The following is a 22300-nucleotide window of genomic DNA, read 5'->3' as shown; positions in this document are numbered from 1 at the left end:
TGTGATGGTATTGTTAAAGTAAAAATAGCACCATAAACATAAACATGCACTGCTTGCATGTATCTGCCCACTGGAAATAATTCAATCCCTGGATACAACCACCTTCCCTAAACTGAACAGTGACTACTACATTTTATGTTTTTTTTCTGAACATGTCTTAAATACTGTATCAATCAGGCATTAGCATCTTGTACAATATCTATTTAAATGAAACCTTCTATGAGAGCGGTGCCAATTAAAATAATTTAGGAACAAACAGGGCTGACAGCTCTTTGATTCTCATTTCAGCTTCCAAATGCTCTGGTGTTGGGGGCTGCTGATTACTCTCATGGCTCAGCACTGATAAAGTCTTTCAGTGCCTGAAGAGTCTGATTTAGGAGAACAGGCTGGTTTAGGGTGAGGGATTATTTTGTTATTGCTGTGAAACTACAGAACAGGGAAACTGTGAGACATCTCCTGAAGGTAGAACCAGTAAAGGTTCTCTTGTATATTTCTCTACACCCTATGCCAGCAAACATTTGATGGGGTCCTGACGTGAAATGAAATGTTAAAAATGCACAGGCTGAGATGAAGGGTACAGCGACAGATTATTAATTAAATCCACTAAAATAACTTTTTAATGGTTGTTGTTTTTTATCTTCTTCAAACATGAGCAGACACGACACTGTGAAATGAGACATGGTGGTTGAGAAGGCAGGAGATCTATTGACACATCATTTCAAATATGGGAAGTTTTAAGAAATAAATTAGGCTGATGGACTCTGTAGGGCAACAAGTGTTGCATTTAGTAGACTATTGGCAGACTGAAATTTTACCCCAAAATCTAGGATTTCACTGTCACTCAATGCTGCTCTTCAGCTTGATAGAAAGAAACCATTTACTTACCCCCCAAGGTGTGGAGAAACAATTAGGCCGTACTCCAGCACTAAATTAGCAAAAATTGCTCCTGATTAAAAGTTAGCTGCCTAGGGTCCATCTGCCCAGGATGAGCCTAGAAAACTTCATATTTATGGTCAAGGGTGTGACAATAATCACAGATCACAAAAAATAATCCTGTTGTCTTCTGAACTCAATGATGAAAAGAGTAACCATGCACTCTAATGAAATAGTCAGTCTATTTCAGTTTCATCTGTGCTAAAAGAACATTAACCCTTTTGTCTGTCTTTGTCTGAAAGTAAGTTCCTCATGTCCATGTATGTCTCCAGCCAGAAAAAGGCTCTTTTTGACATTCATTACACGACACATAGGAAAATGGGGCAGTGGTGGCCTAGCGGTTAAGGAAGCGGCCCCGTTATCAGAAGGTTGCCGGTTCGAATCCCGATCCGCTGAGGTGCCACTGAGCAAAGCACCGTCCCCACAAACTGCTCCCCGGGCGCCTGTCATGGCTGCCCACTGCCCACTGCTCACTCAGGGTGATGGGTTAAATGCAGAGGACAAATTTCACTGTGTGCATCGTGTGCTGTGCTCCTGTGTATCACATGTGACAATCACTTCACTTTAACTTTAACTTTAAATGCAGTTCATGCTTAACACAGTTAATAGAAGCTAATTATTTTCACTCACAGGGAGGGAAGACAGAAGAGTGACTATTAGATGACAAGACAAAATCTCAGTGAGAAAAAGTAGCACATTGAATGGAAAAAATAAACTGAACAGGTCAAGAGGTTATGCATGTTTGCTCATCTGATCATATTCTCATTAGAATAGACTAAGATTATATTCTAACCTCTTGCCAGTAGTGCTGAACATACTGCCCCAAGTTATTGACCAAAAGCTAGCAAAGGAATGTCAGAAAAGTTAGTTTGTGGTTATTTCTTTTCCACAAGACATGAAGTTGTTGTACATGAACAGATGTACATTTACGGCATTTATCAGACACCCTTATCCAGAACGACTTAGAATCAGTAGTTACAGGGACAGTCCCCCAGGAGCAACTTAGGGTTAAGTGCTCAGGAACACAATGGTAGTAAGTTGGATTTGATGGTTCATAGGCGATATTCACAAATAAGGGGTTAATTTTTATAGCATGCAGCGCTGTTACCTGTTTTATTGGCTGCAGTTTTCCACATGCATGTAAATGCAAGTTTTAATTTCTGCATATTTTTGTTTGTTGTAATGTTCCATGATTCTCTTCATGTATACTCTCCCAAAGCAAAAAGTCATGCAAAGTAAGGTTAGTAAGTAAGGATTCAGTAGCATCACCCTTAATTTAGTCCAGTGGTGTTTTTTATTGAATTTTGTGCTTTAAAAAACAAAACTTTTTTTCAGGATTGTCTGCAGATCTCTGAATTTCCTTTATTTTTATTTATTTATTTTTGCAGTACGGGTAGACAGCTCTACAAGCTAAACGTCACCCTTAGCAAAAATAAAATGAAAGTGCATTTATGATTGATGAACACTGACAGAGCCCCATGACTCCTTTCATTCCCCTTCAGAGCTGAATGGAGCAGTCAATATTTTCAATCCTTACTTCAACATCTTTGTTCCCATACAGGCTTAAAAAGAGTCTGAATCAGGAACTACCTGAAAGAAATTAAAACAATTAACGCTTTGATCTAGATTCACGATCTACAGTTAATGCACTCCACGGTAAGTAATGAGAAATGTAATCCTTTGTAAGATGTTTTGGGGTGAAAGCCTATGCTAATGGTGAGATTATTCTTTCCCGATGCTACACAGATATGAAAAGGCTTTTGTAAATAAAACCATGTTTCTATTTGTTTTCATCTTTGCAAAGGCTAATGTCTCAATAAATTTTTGTACAATAAAGTTTTGTATTTGTTAATGGGTGGTAGTAACCTACTGGGTAAAACACTCACCTCTGAACCAAAGACCACAAAAAGCCCCAGGTTCAAATCCTACTTACTGCCATTTGTGTCCCTGAGCAAGACACTTAAACCTGAGTGTCTCCAGGTGGACTGTTCCTGTAACTACTGATAGTAAGTTGGAAGTAGCCTTGTAGCCTTGGTGGTAGTAGACTAGTGGGACACTCGCCTGTGAACCAGAAGACCCATGTTCAAATCCCACTTACTACCATTGTGTCCCTGAGCAAGACACTTAACCATAAGTTGCTCCAGGGGGACTGTCCCTGTAACTACTGATTGTAAGTCGGATAAAGGTGTCTGATAAATTCCATAAATGTAAATGTAATGGAACAAGAACTTAATCCTCACATTACACCATAAAATGGGCAATGAAGCCTCCAGTGATCAAAATGTGTTTTCACACACTGCAGACAGACAGCTGACAAGTGGAAAAATAAAGACTAAAAAAACATAATGTAAGTAGTATCAAATGAGGGTTTTAATTAAAACACACACACACATACACACTTAAATAATCCCACTATTATTATTATTTTTGAGGGGCAGGGAGAGCAAAATATCTTCATGAAGATACTGTACTGTCCAATTGGAACTATGGGCTTTCATAGTTCCATTCACAACATTGCTGTTCATTATAGTGCTGCACAGCTGTTTAAATAACACTCCCACTGAAGAGATTATTCCACCAGGAAAAATCTCTTGAAATTGCAAGCTTTTCTGGGACTGACAGCACAGAAGAAGGCATTCTGTTTTAGGCCTTCTGTCATAACAGGTCAAATTTGTTGATTGAGCACTTTTGTTCTCTCCAAGCCATGAATTGCTGCAACTCAAGCAGCAACATGAAATGCAAATGATTGTGCTGCCCCAGGCTCCAGTGAAGATGATGGCAAACCATAGCTGAACCAGAAGTAAATTAGAAACTAAACTATACTAGAACAATCTGCATCTCTCGCTCTTTCTCTCTTGTTCACTCACTCACTGACAGCAAAGTAAGAACCTAGGACTAGTCTTGTTATCCCAGTGTTGAAAACCGCTCTAGGATTTGTCCATTTCAAAGGCATTTTCAGTGTTTCGGGATGAAGGAGGGACGGACGCTGGGGAAGAGTACAGGTACAACATCAGTCCAGTGGAAGTCAAGGAAGACTGCATGTTCCGAAAGCGTTCATGAAATGAGGAAATGAGGGTGACAGCAGCTTTTATTAGTAGAGGGATGTCCCACTCATACTCCCCGTCTATTACTTCTGTCAGTTTTGGGTCTGCATTTCAGGATATAGATGAGAATTCTTTGAGCAGAATGTCTTGGCTCAGTGTGTTGAGAGAGACGTTCTTGCGCACGTTCAGACTGATAGAGCGTACCTGCAATAACAGCAACAAAGAGATACGGTCAAGCACACATCATCATCTTTACTGATGCACACACTAGAAAAAGGCTTGTAGGGAGCTGACAGAGGTCCAGGAGAGACAAAATATACATTAATAATTTAAAGAAAGCAGAGAATCGCCCCAGGTGGAGATCAGCACACCTGCAGGCCGTACCTACAGACATACTGCTGTCAGCAGCGAGTCAGGGAATGGTGGAGACAGAGCAGGAGAAAAGAAGAAAGGCTCAATGGTTAAACCCCAACCCAACAAAAAAATTCTCTCTGTACACACTACCTTACACTTGGGCAATGTGTGGAACAGAATATGACAGATCTGAACTATGAAAGCAAAAACGTGCTTACATCTCTAGTTCATCAGGCAAAGTACTCACTGGTTCAAGCAGAACATGTTTTGTTAAACATGGTTTCATTGTTTAATGCTAATACTGACAACAGGGGATAACCACTATGCACAGATTATACACAGCATCTTTCATATCAGCTATGTTTTTACATTTTCAGAGAATATCGCAATATATGTACAGTATCACAATGAAATAATCATATCGTGACACATTGTAATAATATCACAGCATTTATGCTCTCTGGATTAACAGGATGAAATAGAAACCACATCAAAATTGCTGCTTACTAGTTACCAGTAGCCCTTATTGTTAATCCACTCCGCTCCTCCAAAGATTTAAAGGACAGAAGCAGACAGCTAATGGAACATAATGGTATGTCAGGTCAGTCTAAGTGCACCACAGTCTCACCAGCTCTTTGAAAAACGCTGCCTCTTTGGGTTGCTCAGAGTAACGCTCAAACTGGTCAAGTCCATCCTGGAGCTTCAGGGTGAGGGTGTCATAGTTGGAGCGAACAACTTCCAGAACCTACAGAAGAAGGAAAGTCAAAAGAATTAGGACTGAAACACCACAAAATCCAAATGCTGAACAGTACAGTGGCCATATTAATCAATAATATTGATACAAAATATAACCATGACAATGACACAATTCAACCCTTTGAACATTGCACTTAGAGACCCTCTCCCCAGACAGAGTGGACAATTTGCGTCCATGCATTAGAGATGGACAGACAGGCATCTGCCCTGGAGGTCTTCACAATAAAGAAAACATGTAATCGAACCTATTCAGAAGTAGATGATACTGAATACAAATGTGTTTTTCTACTGTGCTCAACCTTTTAAACCACACGCCAGGTCCTGTGTGCTTGGTGCTTTCTAAAATATTCATACTCAAGCAATGCTGAATAAATAGATTTTTTTAAGCATGAAGAGGAAGCACATTCTGAGATATAAACAGAGCACTTTCATCAGGCACCAAAAAAGATGATGTTTTTTGGGCTGTAACAGGGCTCATGTCATCTCAGCCTGACAGTTTTCTGCATCGCCAAGCACAGCGCTGACAGGCCTTTTTATCTTCATAATGTACACATGCGCCTTTGTGTCGAGTGTGTGTGCTGTGGAGATGTCGCACAGTGTGTCTGCCATTCCGACTGATTTATGCAGCAACTGCACAGGAAATGTACGTAGAAATGTGTATAAGTACATGTATGTGTGTGTGTAATGTGACTGTATGTGGGACGGTCCCTTATATCACGCGACCACCTGGCTCAATTAAGCGTGGGATCAAAGGCCAATCAGCACACACTGTGCACCTGCTAATGAATCCACCCAAGCACCTGACGCTTTGATCAGCTTAATGAGCTGCACTGTGTTGCAAGCCCAACCATACTTCAGTCCTTTCATTCTCATTCCAAACCTCAAGAGGTATTTAAGGCAAAGTAATAGACACTAGATACATAAACATAAAAACTACCAATAAGTCACACCTGTTTAATATAAATTCAATAGCCTTTGATTCAATAATTAAATTACTGGTGACATGGTCAAGGGTGCCAAGGGCAAAGTGATGTAGTCAACATGTGAAGACTTTGGAATAGTCATTTGTTCTCAATCAGAGACTCTCTCACTTTGTCACATCATTTATCTAATTAGACCCATTACAGTCCCCACAGGACAACAGCCAGATGAGGCTGAGAAACAATGGCTCTGGACTCACTCTGAAGTCTCTTTCTCACACACACACACACACACACACACACACACACACACACGCGCATCAGTGGAAAAGCTGAGAATGGAGGTCATCTCTGCGACCCACTTATCGCCAGAGCTTTTTGTGTGGAATGTGATTACCGAAGGTAATTGGAGTTTAATAAGGGGAGCTGGCGCACTGGCGCACATCAACATTTACTTCAGGTCAGGGGCTTTAACTCTGATGACCTTGGAAAAGGCCTAATGGAACACAGTTTCAGTTCATTCAAGGTTTTTACACCCAGGGTAATACGTAGGCATTCTGAAATTCACATTGCAGAGGCATCTGCTTTAAAAGAATTTGTACATTTGTACATCTCAAACCAAGCTACTGTCCAGTCTGCTCACCTGATCCTCGGAAAGCTGAGAGATGTGGTTCACTGCTGCATAGGACTCAATCTTGGGGTTGAAATGGTTTATGATGGCCCTGAAACACAAAGATACCCCAAAAGGTATGCAGAGATTAAAATGAACCAGTAATTTTTCTGAATTATAGAAAGAACAGTGAATGAAAGTGCATGCATTAAAAACTAAATCAGCCTTCCCCCATCATAAGAGTGCTTAGAAAGCATGTATTTTAAAGACAAGACTCCCAACCACGCCCAGACACATAATGCCACAAAGTGGGGTGGGGTTCTTGATAAACCTACACATCAAAATATTCACACCAGTACTTCTGCTTTTCTGAATGTGTAAGATGTACAAGAATACATGTACAAGTAACACTCTCCATGGTAAAGCTATTGCAATCACACCCTAATTGCTGTGTGTGGGTCTATGTGCACGCACCACAAGCATCTTATGTGACAGCATCACCTCACTAAGCAAAAAGTCAGACATGAATCCTAATGAAGCTAGTCATCTTCTGAAACCCGTTCTGTGTTCGTGATGTAAAGCATGACGCTGCTGCCCCCAGCATAATCGTGCAAACTGTAGTGTAATGGCGCTCCATTACACCGTGAGAGCTTTCTGATGCCTTGAAACAGAATCGTTTTACAGTATGGTGCTTTTTATTCTAGCCATGCACCCAACTCCCACTGATTTAACTAATGACTTACATAACCATTGCTTTAAAGGCACAAGCTAATTAGATTTGAGCCCACTCGTAAAAGTAAGCGGAAGAAATTGCCCCCAGAGGCATAATAGGGTTGGGACCATCAGAGGTCAGGGTCAAGGCACTTCCACCACTAAGGAAACCCAGGTTCAAAACCCTCATATTTTCTTCGTAGCAGCGTTTTGATTAGATAAACGCAGAGGAAAATTTGAATGTGATCAAATTTGCAAGTGCATAAAAAGTGAGTTGGTTAAAGTCATTTTTTCCATTCATAGCACTGTAGAATTGAAAGAAATGAAAAACTCTCTCACTCTGAAAACACAAAAGTGTGTTATATGCTGGAAGTGTGTTATATTCATGTCAAGAAAGACCAGAGTGTAACTAACTCACAAGTGACCCAGATGACCACAAATTCACAGGTTTTCCTGTGTTCTTAAGAAGTCTGGATATCCAAACCACACGTTACTACTGGCCCAGACTGATCACAGTGCACAGCCGATTCAACATATGATCTGATCTTCATTTGTACTACCTTTACAAAGCGCCTAGTGTTTTTACAGTTGTTTATCCACAACGTTCAGAAAGCGTTTTACAATTTTATATTTAAGTCAACAAACCTCGTGAGCTGACATCCATGAGAGGCTAAATAATTTATTATTATATGGCTGTAGTTCCTCTCAACATTACTTTGCTTATTTCCTCTGTCTTTTAACTTTTTATTTCTCCTTTCTTCAGTGGCGCCAATCTGCAGCAACGCATGTGCAGACGGCACGGGTGCATATATAAAAAGGGGCATGAGGCTTAAGGAAGATGGTCATTATGAGATGCCACTCCCATTCAAGAGTGAAAGGCCTAACCTTCCAGATAACAAGGCATGTGCTATTCATCGGCTGAGGTGTTTAGAGAAGAAATTCAAGAAGAACAAACAGTACTGTCATCTGTCATACAAATAAAGATTATTTTGGCGAGGTTTGGAGCTAGCACTCTTAGAAATGAACAAAAATCCCTGTGGTACGCACGTGAAACAGCACGTCTCAATGTGAGGAAGGCAGACAGGCAGAAGACACACAAGCCCAAAATAGCAAAAGCATAATTCGGTAAGAAATAAATAAAGGAAAGAAATGAGCTGAAGTAAATGAAGAACCTGTGCTGGTCTTTTTTTGGTGAAACAGAGCAAGGCATTTTCTGATGGGGCCAGCCAGGAAATCTCCCCGAAGCCATGATGACTACTGATGTACAGTGGGGTCAAAGTCATTATCACAGGGCCTTAAATCTGCTGGGCTGTTCCATTTTACATCTGAGAGGATCATTAAGAAATACAACTGGTGTCTGCTTAATATCCTGTGCCTGGCTTCTACTGAACCAGAACAAGAAAATGTAGACATAGACATCAATTTACATGTAGCAATAACTTGAAATATTCCAATTTTTTTTTTACATTTTTTACAGCACATAGTGTCTTAATACAGTTTTGTGTCTGCACACAATACGTCTCCCCAGCACATCCATATCGGAAAAAGTAAAGGCCTCTCCACTCACAGGCTGCTCTAATTGTGCAGAACATTAAGGCAGATCAATGGGGGTCCAGCAGCCACACCAGAAACAAAAGACTCCAATCTAAATCAATTACAACCTGATGAAATAGCTCTTAAGTGCAGACACTGAGAAAATGCTGAGGGAGGGGGTATGAACTTCTGGGCCAAGCGAGAGAGCACGGGCTGCGGCCAGGGCGAGGGAGCATGGGCAGCAGGGCCAGGGCGAGGGAGCACGGGCAGCAGGGCCAGGGCGAGGGAGTACGGGCCAGGGCAAGGGAGCACGGGTAGCAGCTTGTCTTCTGCGAGAACTGCAGCACAGTGATTGACGACCTAGCAAATTAATGAGAGGGAGTATAGAGAGAGAGAAAGGGGAAGGAGTGGATGTAGAACTCCTACCGAATGTTGACTAGCGCGTGAGTGACTTTGCTGGCTGGTTCCTTCCATTGGCCAGTATTGGTGGAGACTCTGAGAACTAATAATGAAAGATAGATAAATCAAACTCCATTCTGCACACCGATAACATGACTGAGTAACACAACATAAAAGTGATACTACCTAACCGATGTAGCCTTTACGCACTGTATACACATGAACCACTTATCTGTTTTTACTAATATTGTGTCCTTATGTAAGTTTTAAATACGTTGGTTTTAGACTATTTGCTAATAAGTATGTGCTTTAATCAATGAACTGTAAAAGTTGAAGTGAAATATTTTTTTTTACTCTTCAATTTTACGTAAAGTGACTTTTCGAACATTTAAAAGTGCTCCTTAAATAAAAAGAATTATTATTAAAGCAAACTAATCTCCTCAGAGACCCACCCATGCAGTGGAGGTTGTCGAAGACCTGGTGCATCCGGACAATCTCATAATAAAGCTCATCATAGCTGCTAGGAGTTGGGAGGAAGGTGTCTCCGTATGTGATGAACATGTTGAAGAGGTTTATCACCTACAGAAAGAGAGAAAACGGAATAGGTAGAGCTTCTTCATCGTGAAATTTTTAGATGCAGGTCAATAGCATTAAAATTTTCCGATGAAACCTATAGCTCCAAGCTTAACTCCAGCAAAGATGTCTTAGTGTCGCCTGATACTGTATCTAAAGTCTCTTTCAGATATTCAGCCTTTATGCAGAATTACAGCCACTTTTATCCAGTCCCACTATGTGATTTCCCCAGGACGCACAGTTTCGGTGTCTGTAGCTTTAAATGCAAATGAGGAGAAGAGAGGACAGACGAGGAGAGCAGCCAATAGAAGTTGAGCAGGCAATCGTGGAAATAATAGGGGACATTTAATAGTACTGCAGCGCGCGTGCGTGCGTGTGTGTGTGTGTGTATATATATATATATATATATATAAATGAAAAATGTAGTTCATTTCCATCTTGAGGCCATCCTAAGGCTGCAAACACACCCATGGTCTCAAAGGCCTTTTGATCTCCACGGGCCTCTGTCACCTACCAGCAAAGCCAAGTGGAAAATGTTGTGCTTAGCCAGCAGGACAGTTTCATTGGACAGCAGGAACTTCAGCAGATTGATGAGGGCTGAGGAAAGAGAGAGGGGGAGATTAATTGAGCATGAAGGCAGGAAAGTACGAGAATGAAAAGCAGTTTGATCGGGTCTACACAAAAAAAAATAAAAGGGAAATTGTGAGAAAAGCAAATAAATGCCGGCTTCATGTATTCAAATTCAACACGGCAGATGCCCTGAGCAGGTTGGGATTCTAGAACCACAAGGGAAACAGTTTTATTCACTCATTATTTGGTCTCTCACCCCTTTTCTCATTACACTCCTCTCTGGAGGGACAGGCGATCTCAAGGGACCAGGCATTAAAATCTTACGAGTTGCCATAGTTATTTGCATTCTAATTATGGATCATCAGCTTTTGGTTTTCTTCATTCTCCTGTTGCCTTCCTTAACACATATTTAGGTTTGAAACCCTCATTATAGTTCTTTGATTCAAAGAATCATTACAATCACACTCTCTCACAAACACACACAGTGTACACTTAGAATGCATGGAGACTTACTTTCAACAAAAAATGAAGCACTGTATTGTTTTATTATAGTTTAATATGGTTTGCCATGCTGATAACCAGAATACTGAAATGTACTGTATAATATAATGTTGCAATAATAGCTAATTAATATAATAACTGTTTTACTGTTAATGACAAACAGTAACTGTTTTACTGAGGAGTGAGAATTCCACATGTTGTTAATGTTTTAAAAAAAAGAGCTAAATATGTTCTGGATTTGCAGTTACTGTTGATGCGATTTTATTTTATTACCAAAATGACATCTCTAATTAATAAAATGCACATACAGCTTATTCAGTATACAATGTAAAGACAGACTGACTGGCAGGCAGGCAAAAGTACGCAGTTCCCTACCCGACCAAAGCTCTCTCCAGGTGTAATGCAGGCGGATCCTACTTCTCTTCTGGTAGCAGATAAGCTTGTGAATGATCTGCACACAGCGCCTGCAGCCACATAAGCAGCAGCTCATTAAACTCACCTTCATCAGCAGCAGGGCTGACAGTACAAGTTGATTGAATGTCTCTTACAAATAAAGGTCCATTGGGAAATCTTTCATCATGTGTGTGACTATAAACTCCACCATCAGGTCTGCAGCAGACACAGAATGAGCGTCAGTCACTAAGCTCCTTCTGAACATGTTTACATAAAAAACATTTTGAATTATGATACAAACACTGAAAACAAACAGGTGACTCACCCAGAACCGCACACACTAGGGGTCTGGAAGGCATGTTCTTGTCTGCAGCTTTTTTACGGTGCCTCATTGGCTGAAGAAAAATTAAACAAATGACATAAGAAAATGCACATGTTACAGCTAAATATTTTCTGCTGATGAAGGATACTGGACATTCTGGAATTGGTCTTCACTGAACTGTACTGCACAACAGCCATTGCATTCATATACAGATTTTAAATTCAAAGTAAAACAAAGTATGTTTTAACAGAAATAGCAGCTGACAAATTATGACTGAATATGTTTATAGTTTCAATTTAATCAAAACATGCAATTTTATTATCATTTATAACAAAATAATTTATTTAAAATAATACATACATACATACATACATATGTGTGTGTATATACATATATAATGTAATTGCCTAAACAAAAGTAAAAAAATTAAATAAATCACTTTAAGTTTAGCATATTTAGCTGGATTCCAACACAGTGATGGAAGAACAGAAGACACAACTGGCCTGATTAGAACCAGCAGACACATGACATGGGGGGTTTAATGTGTGGGCCGAACATTGTTCAGCTTCCCATGTCCATGTTTTTTTACGACTTTGCTTTTCAATTTTAAAAATCAAATTGCAATTTTTACATGGATTTTTAGCCAAATCACGGTGCATTGTTACATCACTACCAATCACTCAGCTGTGCTCAGCCTTACCATTCTGTGCAGGTTGACTCTGAAATTCATGTTATCGTCATGTAGAATGGCATCAGCATACTGGTCCTGCCAAACCAGAGACTCATCTTAACAATCGCAGACAGGAAGATAGCAATAAATCAACTGTTCATCCATTAAACAAACCCCAAAAAAGCCCACCTCAGCTATACATGTGAGGATAATGAGACACAGTCGAGCGCTGTTCAGTCTATGCTCATCTGCAAACAGAGATAAGAACAGTGAGAAGATGAGACTCAGATGAGATGAGATGTAAATGGCATGTGGGAGAGAAGCAGATGTCTGGTAATACCTTTGGTATCCTGCATGACAATAGACGAGTACTTCAAAAAAGTGATGAGCAGATTACTGGTCTGGAGGTTGGGGTCCAAGGGTAACTCAGTTGAGTTCATCACTAAGTAGCAAGGAAAACCCGAAAGTTATTTCATATATATTTCATATATAAGGTATATGGATATGAAATATGTGCTGAGCGTTCTGGGGGAAAATGCAAAATCATCATCATCACGAAACGATCCCAGCAGGGCTCCAATGGGACTTCTCTCACATGAAGTGGCATGATGCATCTAACTGAAAGATTCATTGCTGTATGAGGGGGTGAAGATGAATATTTCATGCAGGAAATGGGTTTTTGGTTTTAGCTATAGAGCAGTCAGAAGCACAGCCTAAGAGGAGATGGTAACTAGTACTGGTAGTTGCAACACACACACACGGTCACATTAGCTCCAAATGAATGTGAAGCACAAGGCTGTGCCCATTTAAATTCTCATTTGTCCGTCCCTAAGTTTGGAAAAGTGTTTTAGTATGATTGGTCTAGTCTTTTCTCTTACACTCTGCCTATTCATTAAAGTTCATCTACCTTTAGAAAATAATCTGTTAACACAGATAATGCCACAGTTCTCTCAAGGTTCCGACTGATGAACCCGAGAAGGTTCTTTATTTTTCCTTTTAATAATTCCTTAGAACCACATTGGACCAACTTATTTTGGAGAATAACTTGCAATAACATAGCATTACAGGTATGTTTAAAAATTTACAGGCATTGGAGCTTTATCAAAAATGAATGACAAAAAAGGGCCTGCACGTGTGCACACATTGGAAGTTTTTAGAAGAGGAGAGAATAACTCCAAATACAAACTTTTGCAAGGATTTCTCCTCCCCGCTTGCTAACATAAACTCTGGGGTGGTAGTAGCCTAGTGGGTAACACACTCACATATGAACCAGAAGACCCAGGTTCAAACCCCACTTACTACCATTCCCTGAGCAAGGCACTTAACCCTAAGTTGCTCCAGGGGGACTGTCCCTGTAACTACTGATTGTAAGTCACTCTGGATAAGGGCGTCTGATGAATGCTGTAAATGTAAACTCTGTGAACTTTGTGGCTGCAACGAGTGGCTGTCCTCATTGGTGAATACTTACTATCAAGGGAAGGCGGGGTTGTCCCCAAGGGTGTTGTGGGTGTGGTAGGTGCAGCAATAGCAGGTGTAGTCGCCATGTTGATCTCCGGGTGACTCTGAGATTGACAGAAATGTGGTAGGGGTAAACAAATAAGTACAAAACTTTACTGCGTTACTGCAAATTACAACTCAAAAGTGACTGTGGACCATGAATAATGGTAGTAGCAGGGTGGTAGTGGCCTAGGTAACACATTCGCCTATGAACCAGAAGACCCAGGTTCAAATTCCACTTACTACCATTGTGTCCCTGAGCAAGACACTTAACATTAAATTACTCCAGGGGGACTGTCCCTGTAACTACAGATTGTAAGTCGCTCTGGATAAGTGTGTCTGATATGCTGTAAATGAATAATAGTTGGTAAATTTAAAGATGGCTTTAAACTGGGCAAAGGACTGATAAGAATCTAAATCTAAACTAAATCACGTTTACTAAATGTACGGTTACTGTTACTCACTATACATTAGGACTGCACGATATTGGGAAAATATGCGGTATTGTTGTTGAATATTGCGATAACGGTATTTCTTGCGATATAACATTTCCCTAGAGAAATGTTCTAATCATTATTAGCTATTTAAAAAAAATTATTTATATATGTAATGATCATTCTAAAATAAACATGTAATATATATTCACCTGATCTAATTAAATCTAATTCAGGCTAAAAAGAAACAATGTGTCAAGGAAGCTGCAAATATTTAGACTTCATAACATTATGAATGACTTAAAAACCTCAGCAGATATTCTGATTTCTGGTTTGCTGTTACCATAGACCTGCCAACACAATAATTGCTTTCAAAGATTACTTTTTATTTACATGTAACCATACACTAATCACTAGTGTCTTAAAACAAGAGCATCTTTTAAACAAAATATTTCCTTGCCATGCTAATAATATTATTAAATCAAAATGAAATAAGAAAATACTATTAAAAACAAAGTGTACAGGTCTCAAATAAATTGGTATGTAGTGGAAACACTAACATATTGTCAACATTCACATAAATAAAATTTGGACACACAAATGCTTGGCACATAAATTAATGCTGCATCCAAATTCACATACTACTTGAGTATTACTATGAATTACATTTTTACATTTTACATTTGAAAAGAGCCGTTTCCCGCCATGTTTCAAATATGACGCCGCCTCTCCCGCTGCCTTATGGGATAGTGTAGTGTCCATCGAATGGCTACTACAGAGATCGTCTGGAAGTAGTAGGTCATCCGGGTACTTCTCGTCTACTGTTTTTCGAATACTATGCTCATCCACTCAGCTCGTCCGGTTCCAGCCCGGTGTCGGTGTCCAGTCCACACGCGCAGAAGTACAGCGCATACTACTTGCCTCGCATACTGTTTTTCACATACAATATTTCGTGTGTCAGTGAAGGCTGGCCATGAGTTGGGACCAGCATGCCTTGCGGGTGAGATTCGCGCAGACGGGACGGACGTGCCCGGGGACTGCAAATAGTTAACCATGTTACGGGTAAATGTGTTCTGTTGGGGTTTGGGATGTGTGTGTTATGGGGATTTAATGTAGCGTGTGCAAGGGGAGAAACTTTACACCGGGACGTAGTGGTGTAGGTCTGGAGGAGAAGAAGAGATGCCTCCCTGTTATTTGGAATCCGGAGGAGTAGTTATTGGCTGTTGGCGCCACATACTGGATTCCGTTCAATAAAAAGCGTTATTTCGAAACCCTCATGATTGAGCCGATTTCTCCTTTCCTGACCTTGCGGCAACGGCTCGTCACAATAGTATATAGTATGCAATTATTTCATTTATCGCAACTCTTTGTATACTGTATACTGTTATCGCGATAACGAACCCTATCGTGCAGCCCGACTATACATTACCTCTTAGTTATTCTCAGGGACCCAGCCCACTGCAGGGTGCACACACACAACATTCACTCACCAAAGGAAAGCAGGAAACCAGAGAACTCGGACGAAGCCCGAGACAACTCCACACAAGTTAAGTGTTTAAACTCAGATCAGAGATTCAAACTCACAACCTCGGAGATATAAGGACATGTCTCTAACAACCGTGCTACCGTGTGGCCAGTGTGGCAGTCTTGCATATTGTTTGACCAAGGTGAGCTGTTCCATAATATTGTCCATTATAAGCAGAATTCAATCAAGTCAAACTTGTACCATGCAATAGAACAAAGCACATACACACACTCACTTGTGCAAGAACAGTGATGAAGTTCCTGTTCAGGTGAACCGCCTCATACAGTGCCAACAGTATGGCCTCATTAGTCCTGAAAGTCATTAAGAGGTCAGAGTTACTTTGCAACATCCACCTCCATCCTAATACAGTCAGCAGGCACATGGAATTCCCCAACCTCTTTAATATTCAGGCGACTCTAGGAATACATTGACTTGCTGCTCAGTATAAAAAGAAAACATCCATTTTTGTTTTGTCTTTCCATCAGATGGAACAAAATTATTTGAAACTAAACATTTAATCACTAATGACTGAGCACACCCGCATTTCACACCAGTCCGTATATCACTCTAAAGGGAGTTTTACAACAGAAATAGACCACAAATGTATCAAGGCATATATAAAATTGAGAGTGTTAATGCTTCTTACATTAAGGCAGTGCTTCTCAAATAGTTCAGAGCAATACCAGGGGGCGCGTGTGACTCCATGAACATGCTTTTTTGCTGCAGGGAGTAGGGTGTTTTTTTGCACCAAACAAGAGACATATGACGTGCAGTGAACAAACTGGGATAGAAAGACGGAGATAATGAGAGAAACTTAAGCCTCTCGAAGGCTAAGCCGAGGAAATATGACTAAGCAAATGTAGTGCATTGTGACTACGGTGGGAGTCTAGGACCAGTATGTTTACAGTGTCTAAAAATCAGGACCAGCCCACAGAATTGGCAATACAGGCAAATGCTAAGGGCACCATCCATCCAGGGGCGCCACAAATGGAGGAAGAAAAGAAAAAAAAAAGAGTTTCTTAAATATCCCCATTCATGAAAATTTTGGTTTGTGAGGTCACGGTAATGAGGAGCTCTCATCAACCTAGGACTACAATTTTAGATAGAATCTCATATGCTGTATTTTTGGTAACTGAAATCACTTCAGACATTGACCTGGGATATGTCAGAGCCGAGACTCTAACCTGTTCCAAACACTTACTGAACTGAGAGCTTCTCATCCGTGTCCGCAATGAACATGCTGCCCACCTGTGGACAGAACAGAGAATAGCACATTCAGACACACCCTCTACCTACACTTCACTCATATAATTTGCTGCAAATATATCTTAGAATTTGTCACACCAATATACTGAAGATTCCAGCATGTGCCCAGTACATTTGTAATAAATTTACATTGGTAGTACATCTGTAGCATATGGTCATAGTGAATACCGAATTTCTGTCTCGTCATATATTCACTCTTTTGTTGCTCAGCCCTCGTAACCACATAAAACTCCAGGAAAGAGGCTATTACCATACTGGTCAGAGTGGAGAAAAAGCCTCCTTGATTTTCCTCTTCTTTGTCTTTATACTGCCTGCACATGAAAAGGGGCAGATTAGAAAGGCCAGGCAGGGGCAGGGATTTGCCGGAGAATGAGACTGACAAAAGACAATACAAAGTGCCACAGCAAAGTGTTTAACCTGAAAAGCCGAAGCTTTACCTATTGTATTCTGTCAGCGCCTGATGAACAACCATCCCCATTCCCTGGATGCAAAGAAAATAATGTTTTATTGATTCGGTGCAACTTTCAATTAGGGTTAAGTTGTTTTATCTACACATTACGGCTACTAATGAGAGTAGATAATGAGTTGCAAAAACCAATCCTCTCTTACCGTAATGAGTAACATCATTCTAATGATTCAACCCACCAGCAATCAACAACCAAGTCATTATTTATTTATGGGTACTCAGCACCACTGAGTAGGTAAACCTTTTACCATGTTTTGAGCTCACAAGACCATTCAAACACCAAAGTCTAATCAGCTCATTCTTGAAATTAACACATAGATCAAATATGTAAAATGATGCATTTGTAATATATTGTGTTGTGTTCACAAGACCAAGACATTTCCTGGTGAACAGGAGGGAGTAACAACTTAAATACTTACATCCAGTGTTGGTTCATCATCCAGTATGGACAACTTCACAATGTAGGGATTCACAGACTGCCAAAAAAATGTAAAAAATGAAATGATTCATAAATATAGTAAGACTATCAATTACATGCCATGTCATCACCTCGTATTTCCTGTAGTTGACCAGAAGAGCCAGGAGAACGACCGCATCGTAACCATGCTGCCTCCTGCTGGACACGTCTGACAGGATCTGACAGCAGAAGACCAATGTCAGTCACAACAACTTATTTCCATACCAATTCCTTCCCTTTAAATCACTTTATTACATTACATTAGCAGAATTTTTTTATTACCTGCAGAATGGCTTCAAAGATACTATTGATCATCACATACTCCAGTATGGTGTTCTGACTGATGTTATCAGTCACCTGAAAAACAAAACAAAATTCTTATCTTTTGCATTCATAACTTGATATATTTCGATATTACTGAGATTTAATGTCACAAAAACTTGCCAAAGCTCCACAAGCTTAAGTTGTTCTGGTATGTCACATAATAGGTTGACCAGAGAAAATAAGTAATGCAACTACAGTCAACTACTAACACGAGTCAGTAAACCAATTCCCTCCCATGCACTCACAACTCTACCAACCAAGGTGGTAGTAGCCTAGTGGGTAGCACACTCGCCTATGAACCAGGAGACCCAGGTTCAAATCCCACTTACTACCATTGTGTCCCTGAATAAGACACTTAACCCTGAGTGTCTCCAGAGGGACTGTCCATTTACATTTACGGCATTTATCAGACGCCCTTATCCCTTATCCAGAGCAACTTACAATCAGTAGTTACAGGGGACAGTCCCCCTTAGGGTTAAGTGTCTTGCTCAGGGACACAATGGTAGTAAGCAGGATTTGAACCTGGGTCTTCTGGTTCATAGGTGAGTGTGTTACCCACTAGGCTACTACAACCCCCATGTAACTACTATTGTAAGGCGCTCTAGATAAAAGCATTCTGGAAAATGCCAAACATGTAAATATACCTCATATTATATGCCTCATATACCAGCAAAAAGTCCACTTTAAAAATATTATAATTCTCTTTGAAGTCAGCATGCTGTTGAAATGGATGACAGTGATGCTATGAACAGTATCTGTGATGTCTACAGTACCTGTAGAAGACATCACTAAACTTACCGTCACCAAACACAGCAGCAGCTTTAGACACAAGCTCTTCAGGCTGTCGGAGCTCTCTCCACACAGCAAAGTGTTCAGGCTCTCCATCAGGTCCTACAGGACACACAGCAAAACACAGAGATTAGAGCTGAGCAGCGTTGGACCATCATCACAATCTTTATATGGGCCCTTGCACACAGACATTAATTTGGACTGCTAAGACATCTATTTAGTTAAATCTGTGTTTCTTGCATTTCTATGATTAATTGTACTATAAAAAATTTATCACCTTCATGCGGTGCTCAGCCTTATCAAAGCCCATTAGCATGTTGATGATGTCAAAGCCCGACGCTGATTTGTTTTTCTGGTGTACTCCTCTAAATAGAGCACAAAGGGTCTGTGGAAAGACAAGACAGCAGCAGAAAAACATGGGAACCTTGGAACGGTGGGGAAAAAAAAAAAGAGAATTAAAAAAAAAAAAAAAAAAAAAAAAAAAGTCTCTGCAAAGTATGGTGCAAAAAAGAAGGTTAACTCAATACCTGCAGGGCGTTAACCACCTTGATCTGGTGCTCCTCTCCGAGCGCCTGTACACAGTGGTGGAACAGGCTATTGATGTTGTCTTGGATTTTCATCACTTCTTCACCATCAAGGGACTCCAGTTTGGCCTCAAGGTATTCCAGGTTCACCTGGACAAGGCAAGACAGTGACGGCAGAATAAACAGACTGACCACTGCACAATATGGGCTCTGACCGGGTATGTTACAAATGCCTTATAACACTGGAGCAATGGAACTGGATTCAAATTTCATTCTAAACAAATGTCTTTCATTGTTGCTTCTAAGCAGAAAACAGAACAATCTGGAGGTAGACTGCAATCAAAGATAATTCACAACTTGTTAATGATCTGACATATGACAAGATTATCTTATTTGGAAGCTGCAGCTTCCAAATACAGCACATTTCATCCATAATAAATGGCAGCGCAAGCCCATTGTATGGCAATTAATTTTTCCTGGGTTGTGCAAAATTGCAGAAAAACAATTTCAGTATGGTTCCGACAACGGGTTTTACAATAAATATTTAAATGTACAATTCTTAATATGTTTTATGTATTTGTGTGTGGGGGTCTAGGACCGCCCCTGCTCAGACGGTACACCACCTCACCTTCATTAGGAAGAGCTCATCCCAGAAATGTGGGTTTGTCTTAGTGGGATTATCTTTCTGCAAGAGTAAAGAGATACGCAAAAACATTACGTCATTTTCCCCTTTTTTCTGGTGGATCCGAGCAGCCCTCACGTTCTGAAACAACCACTGTTTCTAGCATGATGTGCATGCCATGGGTCACTTTTCAATGAATGTCATTTGGGCAAACAGAACCAGAAGCTACTAAAAACATATTTCAGCTATGTCCATACACAATGCTGCCATAAGTGGAAAAACTACAAATCAATACAGAACATGCTGGTACCCACTGGGGACAAACTCAATGGTAATTTAATGTGATTAACAAATCTAATGTATTTGGCTACATAGGTGGTGGAGCAAAAATGGCAGGAAAAGCAGCTTGGGAGATGGAAATCTGACACATCCCTGCCCTGGGACTGGGATTAATCAGTCATGTGATGTGTTTTATGGCATGAGCCCATCCGGCTGCCATTTACCAGACTTACCGCAAAGATCTCATCATACATCAGTACCACCTTCTCTTTGAGGGGTTTCTTGGATGAGGTCCTCCTCAGCAGGCCTGCTTTCTTCTCCACCTGAGCCATGACTACTCCTGCAGGACTCACACACACACACACACACACACACACACACACGGTCATATAAGATGTGTGGGGTTTACATTTAAGGCATTTATCAGACGCCCTTATTCAGAGCGACTTACAATCAGTAGTTACAGGGACAGTCCCCCCGGAGCAATTTTTTAGGGTTAAGTGTCTTGCTAAGGGACACAATGGTAGTAAGCGGGATTTGAACTGGGTCTTCTGGTTCATAGGCGCGTTTGCTACCAACTAGGCTACTACCACCCAGCATCACGCACTTTTAGTCTTCCCAGGGCAGCCAGTTGTCAAATCATAATCTGATCATCCTGAATGGATTTAGAAGAGTGGTGGGGAAGTGTAAAATTGTCTGTCATATTGCGCAATTGTTGTATGGAGTTTGGATGAGAGAAATTTTGAAAATTCCTCAGATCAGTCTTGCGCAACCGGATACAGGCCTGTCGAACCACGCAGGTTTCTTATTCTCTTCTTCCTTCTGCAGTATAAGTTCCAACTTTACTTCCATTAAACTGCACGCCGTGATCCAAAGGCAGAAGATAAAAGAAAGTTTAGGGATGGAGAGTCATTCGAATAAAGGCTCAAGTTCAGGCGGCTAACCGGCTAACAAATGTGGCACATTTCTCAACGCACATTTCTTTACAAATGACAACCTCGGAACCACATCGCCCGGTTTAAAATAAGAACACGACACACTCCGAGCTTTCCGATCGATTAGAACAGAATTACATTTGGGGGGCTAACAAATTTGTTTCATTACCATGCTAGCCAGCCTTTTCGCCACTGACGCTGCGAAATCTACCAAACCAAGCAACAAAAATTAAGAAAAAATGCCGATACCTTATCAAATCGTTTATTCTCACTGTCCCATTCCGCGGGACGGCCGATTCACATTCGCAAATAACTAATCTGAGGAAAAGGTAAAGCAGTGTCAGTAAGCTAAGCAGCTAACCACTGGCTGGTGCAGAATGGCTAAAGTTGTCTCCCAATGCAGGGGTTAGTGTGCATTCACCCAAATGATTGGGACACTCCTGCTTGGGCCAGATTTTTTTAAATTAGTCAAAAAAATATATATAAAGACAACGCTTGCTCAGCTAGCTAACTGTGAAGCGGAGTACAGCGACTGGTTCGATCTGCACAACGTCACTTCCACAAGGCAGACATGCTTGTTTCCATATGAGGGGCCGAGAGTGTCAAAACCAACAGGAAATGACTGACTTTCTCTACGAAGAGTGAAACAGTGTGAATATTTACATGCAAGGTCCCTGAAAGCACAATTTGACGCACATTTGTTTCTGCTGCTGCGCTCCTATGGCAATACCAACCATGTCTGTATAAATTAATGACTCTACTTGCTCATAAGGCTAAAATTGGAATTTGAGGATGACTTAATGAAAAGGCTTTTGTTCTGGCAGATCTTCCACATAACCTGTTGGCATAGAGGAGCCATCTGAAGGTGGTTCTGAAGACATGGATGGAGATAG

The 22300-nt window shown here is 40.7% G+C and overlaps 1 protein-coding gene across 4 annotated transcripts; it reads right to left on the bottom strand.

The window, feature by feature from the left end:
* Positions 1-3285: 3285 nt before the first annotated feature.
* Positions 3286-21972, bottom strand: armh3 (armadillo like helical domain containing 3). 4 transcript variants are annotated; one of them, XM_028974090.1, is made up of 27 exons: positions 21829-21972; positions 21657-21725; positions 20706-20812; positions 20200-20256; positions 19575-19721; positions 19325-19432; positions 19057-19149; positions 18217-18291; positions 18027-18113; positions 17897-17953; positions 17449-17492; positions 17262-17322; positions 16947-16993; positions 15981-16056; positions 13758-13851; positions 12630-12731; positions 12479-12537; positions 12320-12385; positions 11623-11692; positions 11453-11513; positions 11280-11368; positions 10348-10430; positions 9713-9839; positions 9288-9363; positions 6651-6729; positions 4960-5076; positions 3286-4181 (listed from the first exon to the last, which is right to left on the bottom strand). In XM_028974090.1, exons 3-27 carry the CDS (start codon positions 20802-20804, stop codon positions 4089-4091), a joined length of 2067 nt encoding a protein of 688 aa, XP_028829923.1. In that variant the 5' UTR covers positions 20805-20812; positions 21657-21725; positions 21829-21972; the 3' UTR covers positions 3286-4088. The 4 variants fall into 4 exon arrangements, with proteins under 4 accessions (XP_028829923.1, XP_028829925.1, XP_028829924.1 ...); XM_028974092.1 differs by having other exon boundaries at positions 21657-21720; XM_028974091.1 differs by having other exon boundaries at positions 21657-21972.
* Positions 21973-22300: the final 328 nt, after the last annotated feature.

Source organism: Denticeps clupeoides, chromosome 3 (genome assembly GCF_900700375.1).
Source record: "Denticeps clupeoides chromosome 3, fDenClu1.1, whole genome shotgun sequence".
Lineage (NCBI taxonomy): Eukaryota > Metazoa > Chordata > Actinopteri > Clupeiformes > Denticipitidae > Denticeps > Denticeps clupeoides.
This window is presented reverse-complemented; position numbering and strand designations above follow the sequence as displayed.